Here is a 16,963-nt window from a genome sequence, read left to right on the forward strand (position 1 = left end):
ATCAATAACAGATAATCATTATTTATTGTGAGTAAAATACTAAATAGACTCTCTGAAGTACAAGTCTTCTTTAAGATTAATATTAAAGATGCTTATCATATAATATATATTTAGAATATAATAGATAAAAAATAATATTTTACATGTGATATAGTTACTTTGAGTATAATATTATATTTTTTGAACTTGTAAATATCTCTATTATTATTTAAGTCTATATAATTTATATTATAGTAAATTTTCTTAACATATACTATGTGATTTATATAAATAATATTCTTATCTATTTAAATAAAATAAATAAGTATAAAATATATATATAAAAGATATTTAAATATTTGAATTATATATATCTATTTATAAAGTTTAATAAATATAAGTTAGTTAAAAATTAAACTATCTTTTTAATATTTATTATTAGATATTAGAGTATTGAAATAAAATCAGATTAAATAATAATTATTATAAAATGATTAATATTAATTAGTGTTAAAAAATTCAGACTTTTTTGAAATTTATAAATTTTTACTACTACTTTATTAAAAACTACTTTAAAATTTTAAGATCTATTTATATTATTAAAACTTTATATACAAGTTTCTTGCTCTTACACTACTTACTAAAGCACTTCAGAATTAATATCTTCTAGAGAATTAGTATCATCTCAATATTTAGTACTTTAGAATCAATATAAATCAGTATTTCTCAAAAATTAATTCTTTAAAATCAGCACTTTCTGAAGAATAAAATTATTACTTTATTAAGAATTAGATTACTATACTACTAATTTTTTATTTCATAAAAGATTAGAGATAAAATTTATTATTACTTATTTATATATATAAATATTCTGAATCTTTGAAGTTTCTTCAAGAGATTTATTAATTAGCTAATATTTAACTTTATATATATATTTTATTTATTACTATTCTTTTTTTTTAGCGTTTATAGTATCTATATTTTTACTCTATTATAATCTTAGTTACATAACTTTCTATATTTTTTTTGATATTTAATTTATTTATTTTCAGTATTTTGATATTCATTTTAATCTTATAAAGACTTTAAAGAAAAAAAAGTAATAACTGCAATTTATTTTAATAGAAGATATATAATATATCTTTGATACTTTAAAATAATATTTTATATGAGCTTCTCTACTCATTTTAACTCAAGTTAAAAAACTTATATTGAATCTAACATCTTTACAATAGTAGTAATTATTATTATCATTTGAAAATAAGATAATAATTAATATTCAATTATATTCTGATCTTATAAATTTCTAGATGTAGAAATATAATATAATACTCATAATAAGAATCATCTTGCAATTATTATAGTTTTTAAAAATTGATATTATTATCTAAAAGAAAGTTAATACTTAATTTTTATTTATTTTAATTATATTAATTTTTAAATGAGTAAAGGTACTATTAGTGTATAATTCTATTCTACATCATTACTCAGATAAATAAAACTTAGTTAATAAACTTAATTATTATACAAATTATATTAATTTTTTATATAATAAAATTATATTTTATATTTTATAAAAGAAGCTTTATCATAATACTAAACAGAGTTAAAAATTTAACTTTTATAAAAAACTTGCAACTTTTATTAACTGTATATAGATCTATAATTAAAAATACATATTTTATATAAAATCTTTTAAACACTCTGAGCTCTAAGTCTTTTTTAAATTTTACTTTAAACATATATTCTTTTTTATCACTGCATCAAATGCTTATTCATAAGCTTATATTACAATTATTAAAATCAATTAACATGCTGATCAGAAGATCTTCAGAGTAAAAAATTTTAATTTTAAAGAAATATCTTAAAGATTGAGTTATTTTTAAACTATTGATTAAAACTACTATATTCTTTGAATTAATATATATAGATATGTCAAAGTCTTTTATCTCTTTTTTTATTAAAATATATAATTCATACTTCTCTACAATAGTAAATAAGCAGAAGTTAAGAGATAAACATATAATTATAAATGGTAGCATATTTTAAATCATCTTAAAAAATAGTCTACTTTAGATGAATAATAAAATTTATATTTTGCTATAATAAATACTAATCAGAGAAATAATTTACATTAATTATGATGACTTATATGAGAATTATTTTGACATAAAGTTGTTTATTTAATATATTCAAAATAAGTATTATTGATATGATCTTACTCAGAATATCATTAAGTATATTCATACTTGTGATATTTATCTGAGAGTGAGAGTGCAGTATCATATACAATATAGTAAACTTGATTTAATTTTATCATCAATTAATTTATATTAAATTATTACTATGAATTCTATCATTAATCTCTTAATCATAATCTGAATAAATATGATCTATGATGCAATTTTTATATTATTTGATATTTTAATCAAATATACTTTGTATATTTTATATATAAAAGATATTACTACAGAAGATCTAGTAAATATTATTAATACTCATACTTATAACATCTTTGACATCTTTAAAAATCATATTTCAGATAGAGAAGTTCTTTTCACAAGTTGCTACTGATCAACTCTTTGTTATTTATTTAAAATTAAGTAAAGATTATTAATAGCTTTTTATTTATAGATAAATGATCAAACTTAATATTAAAATTAGATATTAGAGTATTATTTTCAATGCTTTATAAATTTTTATCAGAATAACTAAGATAGATAACTGTCTTTAATGCAGTTTATCTATAATAATTTATAATATATCTCAATTAATAAAGTTTCAACTTATATACTTTTTGACTGCAAATTTACTCTTTGAATTAATATAAATTTATCTTATTTAAAATTAATTAAAATAATTAACTAAGTTAAAGAAAAATAAATAATATAGAAAAGATTCAAAAATAATTAAAGAAAATTAAAATTATATAAAAAATATATTATAACTTCAAATATAGTATAAAATACTTTTATATAAAAGACTAAGTAAGTACTTCTTAATGTAAAAATCTTCTATATATATTATATTATTAGAAAATTAAATTATAAATTTATTAACTCTTTTTAAATTATTAAATTTTAAAATATATAGATAAATAGATTTTCTTTTTTATATTAAATATATAATATTAATCTTATTTTTTATATCTCACTGCTTGAACTCTATAAAATAAAAAATGATATTACTTTATCTTCAACATCAAAGCTAGTGAATGATGAGAAAAAATTTTAAGTTAAAAAGATATTTAAGAAAAAGAAATATTAAAGTAAAAAATAATATTATATACACTGAAAAAGCTATAAATCTTCTGATGATATATAAAAAAATTTGTGAAAATATTTAAATAATTAAAATTATAATAATAAATATATTAAACTTACTCTGAAAAGTATATTAAATATTAATTCTCTTTTATATATATACTCTTTTTATTATTTTTTTTCAAATGATTTTTTTTAATTATATAATTTTAATAATACAAGTAAAGTATTAGGAATTATCAAGATTTTAGAAAATATTCTTTTCATCATTATTTAAATTAAAAGAATAAGTTAAAATACTCAGGTAAATATTTCTATTTCTTTCTAACTTAATCTTTATTCACAATTATTATAATTATTATATATTACTTAGATATAATAATTCTTTTCTTCTTAAATTCAATACTTTTCTTTTTGATTAATTTAAAATTCTTTATCTTATATATAATTTCTTTCTCTATATTTTATTATTTCTTATTCTCAGAGAATGCTATTAGTATATTAATAGTCTTACTTTAATATTAAATATGATAAATAATTTTAAAATAGTAGTATAAGCTTTTGCTGAATTAGCTACATAAAAAAAAATTATTAATATTATTATCAGACACAGTAGTTTGATCTGATAATATAATATAATATTAATTTCACTCATTTTATAAAGAATAAAAAGTTCTGAAAATCTTATAGCTAATTTAACTCAGAAAAAAGAGTAATTTAAATAAATAATAATAATTTATTATATTGATAGTATAAAAATTTCTCTAATATAGCAGTTAAAATCATATTATACTTACTTATATATATAGTTTAAATATAAAATAATAAGAACTATAACACTTTTTACAATAGAAAAAATCTCATATTATAGATAAATTATTTAGATTGAGTAAGTATTACTCATAGAGAATATTTTTAAAATAAAATTAATTATATAATTAATAATCATAACCTATGACTTAGTATATTTATCAACTATCATTATATATATGATGATATTATATATATATAAATCAGAAAAATTTACTCAAAGAGTGTAGAAATAGATTCTGTTATATTAATAGAGATAAGAAAAAAATAAATAAAAAACTTTAAAATTAAATATAATAACAACTGTAAAAAATCTATAATAATTAAAATTATAAAGTTGTAAAAAAAGAAAGATTTAGAGAATAAAAATATTTTTTCTTTTTATTCTCATAGTAATAAATATTTTATAATAATTTTCTTATATAATTAGTTTTTTAATATCACTGAATAAATATTATAAATATTATTTTCTATATTAATAAACACTTTATATCTTTACTTTTATATTAATAAATATCTCATTTTTTTATATATATTTAAAAATAATCATCTTTTATAGATATTAAAATTAATATTTATGAGAGTAAGAAATAATTTCAATATCAACATTTTCTATATTAATTTATTATTCTTACACTATTTATCATATTATTTATTAAAGTATTTTAGAATTAACATCTTCTAAAAAATTAATATTATTAAAATTTAGTACTTTAAAATTAGTATAAATTAGTAATTTTTAAAAATTAATTCTTTAAAATTAGTACTTTCTGAAGAATAAAATCAATACTATATAAAAAATTAAAATATTATACTATTTATTCTTTATTTTATAAAAGATTAGAGATAAAATCTATTATTACTTATTTATATATATAAATATTCTAAATTTTTAAAGTTGTTTTAAAAAATTTAGTAACTAATTACTATTTAATTCTATATATATATTTTATTCATTATTATTCTCTTTTATTTAGAGTACATATAATGTCTATATGTTTACCCTCTTATAATTTTAATTATAGAGCTTCTCACACTCTCTTTTAACACTTAATTCATTTACTTTAACTGTTCTTATAGATATATTATTAATCTGTAAAATATTCTGATACTGCTGAAACTTCAAGATATGAATAATATAATAAAATATAATTATAATTAAAAATTTATAAATTATAATATAACTACTTATATATAAATTAAAATTAATTTATCTTTACTTTGAAAATTAATCTACTTTAATTGTTAATCATTTTTACTTTAAAAATTAATCTATTCTGATTCTCAATAGATATTTATTTACAAAGTAATTTTAAAGTAATTGCTATATTATTACTAAATAATGATAATTATTTTTTTCATCTTAATAATTTTATGCTGTTATAATAATATTTATAACTTTATAAATTATTCTGATTTTATTATTAATTTCAATATCAGATTCATTATTATTATTATAATTTAAAAAATTATTTAGATTATCATTAATTATTTAAAATTTGAAAATTATAAATATATTTTAAAGTGCTTTAAATATAGTTGATAAATAGTAAAGATTAGTTATTGATATGAAGAGAAATATTATGATAATGTTTTTATCATACAACCTCTCTTTATATGTGCACGGTCCTCAATTTAATGTTGTGATGAAGTGGAGGGGTCGGCCAAGCCTTTTGATGAGGTCGACTGATCTGTATGCTCGCAGCAAGTAGTTTCAACTAACTCTCTCCGTTATCAATCAGATAAGATTCAACTTTGCCACTTCTGGCAATAAATCTTCACCGCCTCCGTTGCCCCAACAAAACGCTTCTTTCTCCGTAAGCATACATCCACTAATAACTATCAACACTTATATCAGTACAGGGCGATCGCTGCAGCACAGTATCATTCTTTTTTCTGCAGCAACCTTGGAAACCTGTCATTTATTTCCTTCACTTCTCACTTATTTTCGCCTTGATTTTCTTGTCTCTTGTTATTTGGCGTCTTTTTTTGGTCTCGTAGATACGTTGTCCTTTCTCCACACCATGTCCGCTTCAATCCCTGGTAATCGAGACCTCCCCGCATCCAGGCACGATCTCAATACGTACTGGGGTAGAGTTAAGCAGGCGGCAGAAATTTCGGATCCCAGGTAAAAACTTTTGCTTTCTCTTATTTTTCCCACCCCCTCCCTCTCTTTTATATATATATATATATATATGGGCACTGGGTAATTGGTCCCTGATCCTATATTGTTATCTAGGACGTTGTTTGTCTCTCGGGCTGGTCTGGAAAAGGCTAAAAGCCTAATTGCATTGTATAAAAATGGCCACGTCCCGTCCATGACCCCTGAACTCTGGCACGCCAAGCAAATTGTCGATTCGACCTTACACCCAGGTATACAGGCAAACCCCCCTGTCTTAGAAACTTGTGCCGGCAAGGTGAACTTTGGAAGCTTTGGATTTATTAACAATTATCTCTACCTAGACACCGGCGAACCCGTCGTTCTCCCCTTTCGCATGTCATGTTTTGTTCTTTCAAATCTGATTGTAACTGCGGGAATGCTCACACCTGGCCTTGGGGTATGTTTTCTTCTCCTGGTTAGCTCTTCCGCTTTGCCTCTAACCATTGCGCTGACTAACTTATAAACACACAGACAAGGGGAACTGTTCTCTGGCAAATTGCCAATCAATCTCTAAACGTCGCTATTAATAACGCCAACTCAAACAAGTCGACTCCGCTATCTTATTCTACCATTGCAAAATCATATCTTATCGCAGTATCCGCCTCCTGTTCCGTCGCTCTAGGCCTAAATGCGGTCGTCCCACATTTAAAAAGGGTAGCACCCAATACAAAATTAATACTAGGGCGTTTAGTACCTTTCGCAGCCGTGGCTACTGCAGGCGTTCTTAATGTGTTCCTAATGCGCGGCGAAGAGATCCGCAAGGGAATCGATGTCTATCCAGTGCTCTCCGACGAGGACAAAGCAAAACGAGAAGTTGATGGAGGTGAGGTGCAGAGTCTGGGGAAGAGCAAAAAGGCTGCTACACTCGCTGTGGGGGAGACTGCCATCAGTCGAGTGCTGAATGCAACTCCAGTTATGGCTATTCCTCCATTGATTCTCGTGCGGCTACAAAAAACAGATTGGCTGAAAGCACGACCTCGATTTGTCACTCCTGTCAATTTGGGTATGTAATCGACTCCTATTGTCACCGCTTCGCCCCGACCAAGGAAAAGGACCAAAAAAAAGTCTTTTAAAACTAATTTCCACATTCTATAGGTCTGATATTAGCAACGTCCCTATGTGCGCTGCCATTTGCGCTGGGCGTATTCCCACAACGGCAAGCAGTGAACGCCCACTCGCTCGAAAAAGAATTCTGGGGTGGTGGTGGGAAGAATGGAGAGGTTGAGTTTAACCGGGGTATATAATCGATCTTCATCTTGATTCTTCGTTTCTCTCTCTTAGTCTATGTGTTTTGGTTTTTAGTTCAGCTTGGTGTTTAAATGTATGTGGTTTTTTGTTTTTTATGAATGATATCTCCCTAGATAGATCTGCTTTCCAATTGCTTTGATGTTCCTATCATTACCATAAATGATAGATAGAATAGACCTCACAGGTTTCGTGTTATAAATTTTTTCATAATCTCTCTCTATCTTTGTATCACAAAATAATGATCTCTGATATTGTACTTCAGTTTGATTCTCATCAAAATGTTTCCTTGAAAATCTCCCAGTTATATGAGGGCGACCACAGTAGGATGGAATAAATTTAAACAAAACTTAAATGTTCTAAAACTTGTAGAGTTAACATACTTCACCGACCGGCGGATTCTCTCTGAAAATCATCAAATATTCAACTATTTTCAACATATCATTTCTTCACATTTTTTTTCAAAATGCTCCTATCTGTTTGTGAAATGATATAGATTCTATTTCAATCACATATTTTAAATTCTATTATCACATTTGAAATCAACTGAACATGTAAATTTAATATTATTTTTAATTATATGCAAACTATAATCACTGTATATTTTGTTAATGAATAAAGTAGAAGAATTCAAAAATTATAAAATAATAATTAAAAATGATATACAAAACTTTAATAAAATTGATTTTGCAATAAAACTTTATATACTTTTCAAAGTTATTACTTTGACTTAATATAATAAAAGATTATATCAAGTAATTTAAAATAATTATAAATAAAATATAATTATTAAATATATTAAATTAAAAAATATTTTAATATTAAAATTAATATTTTTTAAAATTAAAAATTAACTAAAAATATTAATAATTAAATAATAAATAAAATAAATTTATAATAATTTAAAAATATATTTAAATTATATTTTAAATATTATTTAATAAACATAAAGTTATTCTTTATTTTTAATAATATCTAACTATAAAAATTAAAAAAAATTATTTAAAATAATATAATTATCTATAATTATATATTTATTTATATATAATATTTTTTTAATTATTATATATTAATAATTTTAAATTATTATTACTTATATTATTATTTATTTTAAATATAAATAATTAAAAACTATATCATTTTTATATTTTAATTAAAATTTAACTGTTATATAATTTTTTATTAAAATTTAATTAATTTTTAAAAATTTAATTTATATTATTTTTATTTAAAAGCTATTATTAAAATTAATTAGTTTTTCAATTTTTATAAAATTTAAATAAATATTAAAAATATAATTCATAAAATATATATAATTTTTAAGATTAATCTAGAGAAAGACTTTATCTCATCTGTGATTTCTTTATTTGCTTTTTTAATTCTTATAGCTCATACTACATGCAAGCTGAAATTCTGCATGAACTACTGTCAGCTTAACACAATCTCAAAAAAGAATCAATATTCAATTCTACTAGTTGATGAACTCATAGAGTGGTTAAATAAAGTCAAGTTTTTTATCAAATTAAACATTCATCAAAGCTTTTATTGAGTATATATGCACTTTGAGACTGAAGATCTGACTGTCATTAGAATATCTTATAAGATCTACAAGTATAAGGTCATACTCTTTGATCTAAGTAATAGCTTAGTAATCTTTTAATATTTTATAAATACTATCTTCTTTGATTACTTGAATCAGTTTATAACTGTCTTTGTGGATGATCTACTTATCTACAGCAAAATGTTGAAAGAATATAAGAAGCATATCAAGAAGATATTGACTAGATTACAAGAAGCTGAACTACAGAGAAGCATCTCAAAATGTGAATTTCATATTCAATAGATAAAGTACTTAAGTTTTATTATCACTGATCAAGAAATTAAAGTGAACTCAGAAAAAATTACAGTAATATCAAGATAAACAGTGTCTAGTACAGTTAAAAAAGTTTAATTTCTCTTGAAATTCTGCAACTTCTATAGATGTTTTATCAAGAATTATAATCAGATTATAAATTACTGTTTAAGCTCATATGAAAAAATTAATCTTTTGAGTGAAATGAGATTTATCAATGTGCTTTTGATTCAATGAAGAGATTTATATTTGAAGCTCCTGTGCTCTGTTACTATGACTCAAATCAAAAAACTTAGGTGAAGACTAATGTCTCAGATGATGCTATAGCTAGTGTTCTATCTCAGTTATGTGAAAATGAGCAGTGATATTTAGTTATCTTTTATTCTGCTTCAATGTGTAAAGCAGAGAGAAACTATAAAATTCATGACAAGAAGATGTTAGTAATTATGAAAGCATTGATAAAATGATATGCTGAGCTGAAAGATCTTCATATAACAGAGAGATTCAAAATCTTGATTAATTATAGAGTTTTTAAGTACTTCATGACAACTAAAAATCTCAATACTAGATAAGTATGATGAGTAGAGTTTCTTTTCTAACTCTACTTTCTAATATAATATTAGCTGAGATATCAGAATATACTAGCAGATGCACTGAGTCAGCTGAAGATTCAGAAAGATAGTAAAAGTACTTAGATGCAATTATTTCTCAAGCTAAAAAAGTTGAACTTAAAGATCATCAAGAAATCTGTTAAGGTCAAGACTATAAATGTAAATATATATATATTTGATAAAGTCAAAGAAAGAAATAGAGAAGTAGAATTACTAAGATCAGAATATAAAAAAGTATAATAGAAAAAACAGTACTAAGAGCAGATAAATAAACTTTTATATTATGAAGAGTGTTTATTAATATCAATTGAGAAAAATTCTACTCTATGAATATGTCTTCTAAAAGAGATTCACAAGCAGTCATCTACAGTGCATTTTAAAAAGAAAAAGCTATACTTATTAGTGAAGACAAGATATTACTAAAATGACTGAATTAAAGATATTGATCAGTATATGAACAATTATCTAATGTGCTGAAGAATGAAGATCTCTTAGAATAAAACTTCAGAACTGCTGAAGTCATTATCAATTCTTAGCAGAGTCTGATAGCATATCTCAATGAACTTTATGAATAACTCTATAACAAAAAGAGACCATGATGCAATATTGATGATTGTCTGTCAATTAAGCAAGAAGTCTATATCTACTTCTACTACAAGAGAGGTAAATGTCAAAAAGCTAGTAAAACTGTTCTTGAAATGCTACTATGTATATTATAAAGTATCAGATTCAATTGTATCAGATCATAAATTACAATTTATCTCAGACTTCTGAAATAAGTTCATCAGGTAATTGAGAGTTAAGCTGAAGCTTTCATCAGCTCATCACACATAAATAGATGATCAGACTAAGATTGTGAATTAATACCTGGCAATCAAACTTCATTCATATGTAAATTACTATTAGAACAACTAGGATAAGTGACTTCCAATGATGAACCACATGACTAGAGCTCTAATGAATGAATCAACTGAGATGACATTCTTTCTAATAGCTTATGAATATGAATTTTGAATGTTCTTCAATTAGAAGTTACTATCTAAAACACTATCTAGAGAAGAGAAGCTTAAACAAAAAGATGCCAGGTAGCATATCATTCAAATAAAGAAAATCTGAAAGCTAGTAGTGAACAATATGAAAAAGATACAAGAAATCATAAAATTACAGATTAACAAGTACTGTCAATTCAATGCTTCAGCAGAAAACTCGTAGAGCAATATGAAGACTTCTTTGAGATCATTGAGAGAGTAGACAATAGCTACAGACTAAAGCTATTAAACAGAATGAAAATTTACTCAATATTCTCATCTGATAAACTATGAAAGACTAAAAATAACCCTCTACTAGGATAGCTAAATGAGATATCAGAATCAGTTAAGATACAAAAAGAAAATAAATGAGAAGTTGAGAATGTTTTAGCAAGCTATATCTTCTATAAGTAGCTTCAATACTAAATAAAATGACTAGAATTTGATGAAGATTCAACATGATATCTAGTACAAAATCTAAAGAAATCATCACATCTGATTTGACAATTTCACACTATAAATTCAACAAAAGCAAGGCTACTGAAATGATTAAGTAAATGATTAGAGGCTTGAAAAAAGAATAACTTTCTAGCAGATAAAACAGATAATAATCTACCAGTATGTAAAGGGTTAAGCTCTAAGAACTAGAGGCTAGTCCTCCTATATAACAAGGACGAATTGCTTGAGAAAGGGAAGAAAAGAATGAGATGAGAACTCAAGCTTAAGCAAGCTTACGTAGCATGATCATGTGTGCACATGCAAATAATAGCTATGCTAAGTCAGCCAGTCAGAGCAAATCTAGAGGTTCAACCTCTTATAATACTCTTCTTCTCCCTCTTTGTTGCAGGTCTTTATGACTATTTAAAGTCCTCTTTATATCTAATTTTGCCTGCTGAGAGGTCTCCCAAGTGTTCAAGGCCTTCATTTCTTGTAGGAGACTTATGTCATTCCATGTAGGCTCAGCTCAACCTACTCATTTAACAAGGTATTGATTTTTCCTCTGGTAGGTTTGTTCATTCTGAATTTCCTCAATCTCAAACTCAGGTCCTTCCAGAGTCTCTATAGTCAGTAGCTGCGAGTCAGTTTGCCTCTGACTAGACAGGAGATTTGTTATCACAGCATGTAGAAGCTTTATATTAAAGACATTGTGAATGTCAGATGAGACATTCAGTCAGTAAGCATGAAATTCTATCTTTTCTAGCACAGTATATTGATTGTATTTCATGTTCAGCTTCTTGCACAGATGATTAGTTCTCATATTCTCTAAGCTCAACCAGATCTTATTTTCAGATTGAAAGCTTGAAGCTGAGTCTCTTCATCAATTCATGTATTTCTCTTGAGATTGCTGAGCATCTGTCATTTTTACTTGAGCTTACTTCAACACTTCACAGGTCTTTTTCATATAATCATCTGCAAACTCAATGGAATTATGTGATGTTTCAATGAAAAGTGCATCAGCTATATCAATGGAGAAGAGATGAAAAAGATGTGTTAAAAAGAATAAGCTCACATCTGTTGAGGCAGCATCTCTATTATTGATGGCCAGCTCTGCTAGAGGAAGTCATTCACATCAGTCATCCTGTTGAAAGCTAATGTACTTGTGTAGAAAGATTTTAGAGTCTGATTCATTCACTCTGTAGCTTTATCAATCTCTGAATGATAGACTGTGAAGAGTTATCTCTTAATATCTAATTTCTCACACATCTGAGTTCAAAACATGCTTGTGAAAGCTGACCTTCAATCTGATACTATCATCTTAGAAATGTCATGTTGAGAGATAATGTTGTGAAGAAACACTCTAGTCACTGTCTCCACATCAGTTTTCTTAACTGCTTTTAATATAACTCCCTTGGTCAGTCTGTCTGTTATAATCATGATGTTTGTGTATTCTTTGGAGCTTGATAAGTTCACAATAAAGTCCATGGAAAGCTCCTGTCATATGTGTTCAGAAATGAGAAGAGACTTAAGCAGTTTCTGATATTGATCTCTTCATGTGATATTTGATCTGCAAAGATAGCAGTTCCTGATCATTCTTCTCACATCAACAGCATAGCCTGATCAGTAGAACTTATGTCTTAGAACTTCTGCTGTTTGCTCTCACCTGAAATGACTGATAAGAGATGAGTCATGAGCCTCATGCACTAATCTAATTTGAAGAAGTTTGAAGTTTGGCACTCACTTACAATCTCAAAAGAGAAGCTTCTCATTCTCATTTAAAGAGTACTCAGAGATGAAGGCCTTAATACTGAGTTCAAAAGAAAATCTAAATCTTTCCTCATGAAGAGTTTACTTCAAACACTGCAGAATCTTGTCATTTTTATGAGTCTCATTTCACTAAGCTTGAAGAGACATCTCAGATTTCACACTGACAGTGATCACTATTGATTTCATTTCAAATGCCAGTACATTAAACTTAAGTAGTTGAGCTTGCCTCTGCTTGATTCTCTCATCATCAGCACTCTGTGACATGTTCTGCTCTTTTCATAATAGGGCATCTGATTCAGCATTCAACTTTCCTGATCAGTAATCAATTCTGAAGTTGAATCAATAGAGAATATTCATTCAATGTAGCTGTCTTTCATTTAGTCTGTGTGTAGTTATGAAGTATTCTAGATTCTTATGATTTGTGAGAATTTTGAATTTCTTTACACTTCATAGCTCAGCATCTCATTTCTTTAAACACTCAATTATCACTAATAACTCCTTATCATGAATCTCATAGTTGCATTCCGCAGGTGAATGCTTGTGAGAGAAGAAGGCATATGAGTGTAGAATACTCTGCTCATCATATTGTAGCAGCACTTCTTCTGAAATGTAATCTGAGAAGTCTGTTTTCAATATAGTCTCATGATCAAGGTCAAATTGAAGTAGAATTGAAGCAGAGATAAACATTGATTTTAGACACTTAAAAGCTTTCTCAGCCTTGCTCATCCATAAAAAAGGAATATTCTTGTGTGTAAGAATTGTCAGTGAGGTTGCAATCTTTGAGAAATCTCTGATAAATTGTTTATAGAAATTGGCAAAGTCTAAAAATCCTCATACATCTTTAAGAGTAGTAGGTGTTGCTCATTTCAAAACAGCTTTAATCTTCTCTAAATCTATTTGTATACCCTTGCTCACTTCAATGATGAATTCAAGATATTTTGTACTGTTCATCTTGAACTCACTCTTTCTGATATCTGCCTGTAGGCTTGCTTCCTGTAGATGCATAAGCATCTTTTGTACATGCTTGTGATGCTCCTGTAAGCTTCTTGAGGAAAATATCAAGATGTTATCTAAATAGACTGAGCAGAAGTCATCTAGATATCTATGTAATGCTCAGTTGATATATTTTTGAAACATGCTCAGAGCATTGACTAAATCAAAGAGTGTAATCAGTCACTCAAATAGTCTGTATCTAATTCTAAAGACTGTCATCCACTCATCATCTTCTGTGATTTAAATCTTGTGAAAAGCTGCAATAATGTTCAGCTTAGTGAATCATTTAGCCTGTTCAATTCACTGTAAAGTCTCAATGATTAATGATAGAGAATATCAATTCTTTTAGGTGATTTTGTTAAGAGCTCAATAGTCTATACAGAATCTTAGCTCACTCTCAGACTTCTTCATGAATAGTACAGAAGCAGCTGCAGAGTAGTTGCTCACTCTAATAGAACTCTTATCTAGATAATCTGTAATAGTCTTTTGCAAAGTCAGTAGTTCCTCTCAAGATATATTATATAATGAGCCTCAAGAGGATTGTTCTGTGCTACCATCAGTCTTTTTAATCAGTTCAATTTCATGATCTCTACCTGGGTCACAAAGTGGAGGTAGAGTATCAGTGACTTCCTTATCAAATATGTTCAAAAACTCATAATAATGTTCAGGCAGCTTTTCTCTAGAGTCAATCTTTGATTTCACTTCTAGAGTCTTTTGAATGTCAGTCAAACTGACAGTGAAGATCTCAATGTTTCACTTCTCTCAAGTGCTCACAAGCCTAGAGAAGCTTATGACAGAGATGGGAATCACATCAGCTTTTGCATTTGAACTAGACTCTATCTCTATGCCACTCTCTTCAAATCTCACAATTCTTTGATGAGGGATCACAGTCACCTTTTGCTGGGCCAGCCAGTGGTCATCTAGATACATATCATGACTATGTAATTTATTCATCATGTAGAGAAAGGTCTGTTCAGTTATGTGATCATCTATATCAATTTGAATGCCAGTCACTATGCTTGTAGAGAGTTCCATGGAGTCTTCAAAGCCAGTCATTTTAATAGAGAGAATTTCAATACACAGAAGCTTATGCTTATTAATGTAAGATTGAGAAATAAGATCATAGATATTACATTCACTGTCTATCATTGCTTTAGTTAAAAAGGCATTATCTACTAAAGCATTGACAGTGAAGGATTTGAATATCATCTTAGATTTAAATCTTCTTCATTGCTTCCTCATAAGCTCCTTATTTCACTTCTTTCAGTATCTTTTGATTGAAGCTACTCTTTTCTCAAATCCTCACTCATATCCACATCATTGTCATTCAGTACCAGCTCAGATAACATCTTAGCTATCATGAGAGTGGCAGGGTGTCTGAAAGGTTTGAATGAGCAGCTCTTAATCATATGACCTTCAACTCTGCATTTCAGACACAGGCCTTGCTCTCTTCATCAATTAACCTCTATCTGATTTATCAATTTGATGTGGTGAATGCTTGGGATCATAGCACCAGAAGAGAGATTCATCAGATCATCAGTGGAAGCTTAAGACCAGTTTCATTGATCAAGAACAGCATGATGAAGTAGAGAGTGTGAATTAGATGTTGTATGATCTGAAGAAGATCTGTTCTCATAATGTTTAGATCACTGTTTTAAAGTCTTAAGCTCAGAGAGTTAATGATCAACTAATCTAAGCTTTCTGCAGTAATTCTTATAGAGAGATGATTCTCTTACATCCATCATGCCTTCCCTCAGCTCTATGCTTAAAGTGAATTTCAAATATCTCTTTTTAATGTAATCATCTCATCTGTGATCATCAGCTTCCAGCAGTAGCTGATTAAATTCAGGCAGAAAGTCAAAGAGAGCTCTTCTACTTTGTCATAGATTGTTGAGCTTTTGCATAGCCTTTTCCTATTGTGCAGAATCACTAAAGAGCATGTGTATCTGCTTCAGTAAGCTCTCTACTGTGAAGTTGATCTTGTCTTTATTATTCTCAATTCAGAGATAAACTCAAGCTGCTGTCATTTCTTTCAGTCTTAAGTACATATACCAAGCACATTCCTCATTATTATCTAAAGCTTTTTCATTGATCTTAAGTTTTGATTGAAGCTTTAGCTCTCACTGAGAGTAGTGCTTCAGATTAGAATCATTATACTTCTCACAGTCTGATAGCTTGATCTTTGATCTTCTGACTGCAATGAGTGATTGCAGATTCAATTAAGAGAGAGTTGATGTTGAAGTGTTCAAAGCTTGTTGTAGATTAGCTCTTTCAGCTTGCTGAGCTGCTATTAAATTTCTGTTCTCACACTGAATCTGTTTCTGCTGTTGAAGAAAGATCATTCATTGTTGTTCAAAGCTGTTGAGAGTGTTTCTGCTCATTGCTTCATGTTGATTTATTTGTTATACAAGTCTGCTGCTTTATCTCATTTAGCTAGACATTTTCAATATTGCTTATTCATTTGTTAGCATGATTGCTAACCTAGTCTATTTATATATCAGTGCTATTACTGAACTTCATGATACAGGATTTAAGACTCTCAATAGTCTATCATATGTCAGCACATTTGCTGAGCTTCATGATACAGAATTAAGACTTCTAGTGGCCTATCAATGAAAGGAGTGAAGCAATTCATAATGTAAAGGGTTAAGCTCTAAGAACTAGAGGCTAGTCCTCCTATATAACAAGAATGAATTGCTTGAGAAAGGGAAGAAAAGAATGAGATGAGAACTCAAGCTTAAGCAAGCTCGCGTAGCATGATCACATGCGCACATGTGAATGATGGCTAGGCTGAGTCAGCCAGCCAGAGCAAATCT

The 16,963-nt window shown here is 27.1% G+C and overlaps 1 protein-coding gene across 1 annotated transcript; it reads left to right on the forward strand.

The window, feature by feature from the left end:
* Positions 1–6,076: 6,076 nt before the first annotated feature.
* Positions 6,077–7,457, forward strand: PAAG_09064 (sideroflexin-1; the record flags this gene model as incomplete). Its single annotated transcript, XM_002788965.2, has 5 exons — positions 6,077–6,180; positions 6,292–6,425; positions 6,516–6,610; positions 6,685–7,216; positions 7,309–7,457. 5 exons carry the CDS (start codon positions 6,077–6,079, stop codon positions 7,455–7,457), a joined length of 1,014 nt encoding a protein of 337 aa, XP_002789011.1.
* Positions 7,458–16,963: the final 9,506 nt, after the last annotated feature.

The sequence above is a fragment of the Paracoccidioides lutzii genome, assembly GCF_000150705.2.
Source record: "Paracoccidioides lutzii Pb01 unplaced genomic scaffold supercont2.70, whole genome shotgun sequence".
NCBI classification, from domain to species: Eukaryota; Fungi; Ascomycota; class Eurotiomycetes; order Onygenales; family Ajellomycetaceae; genus Paracoccidioides; species Paracoccidioides lutzii.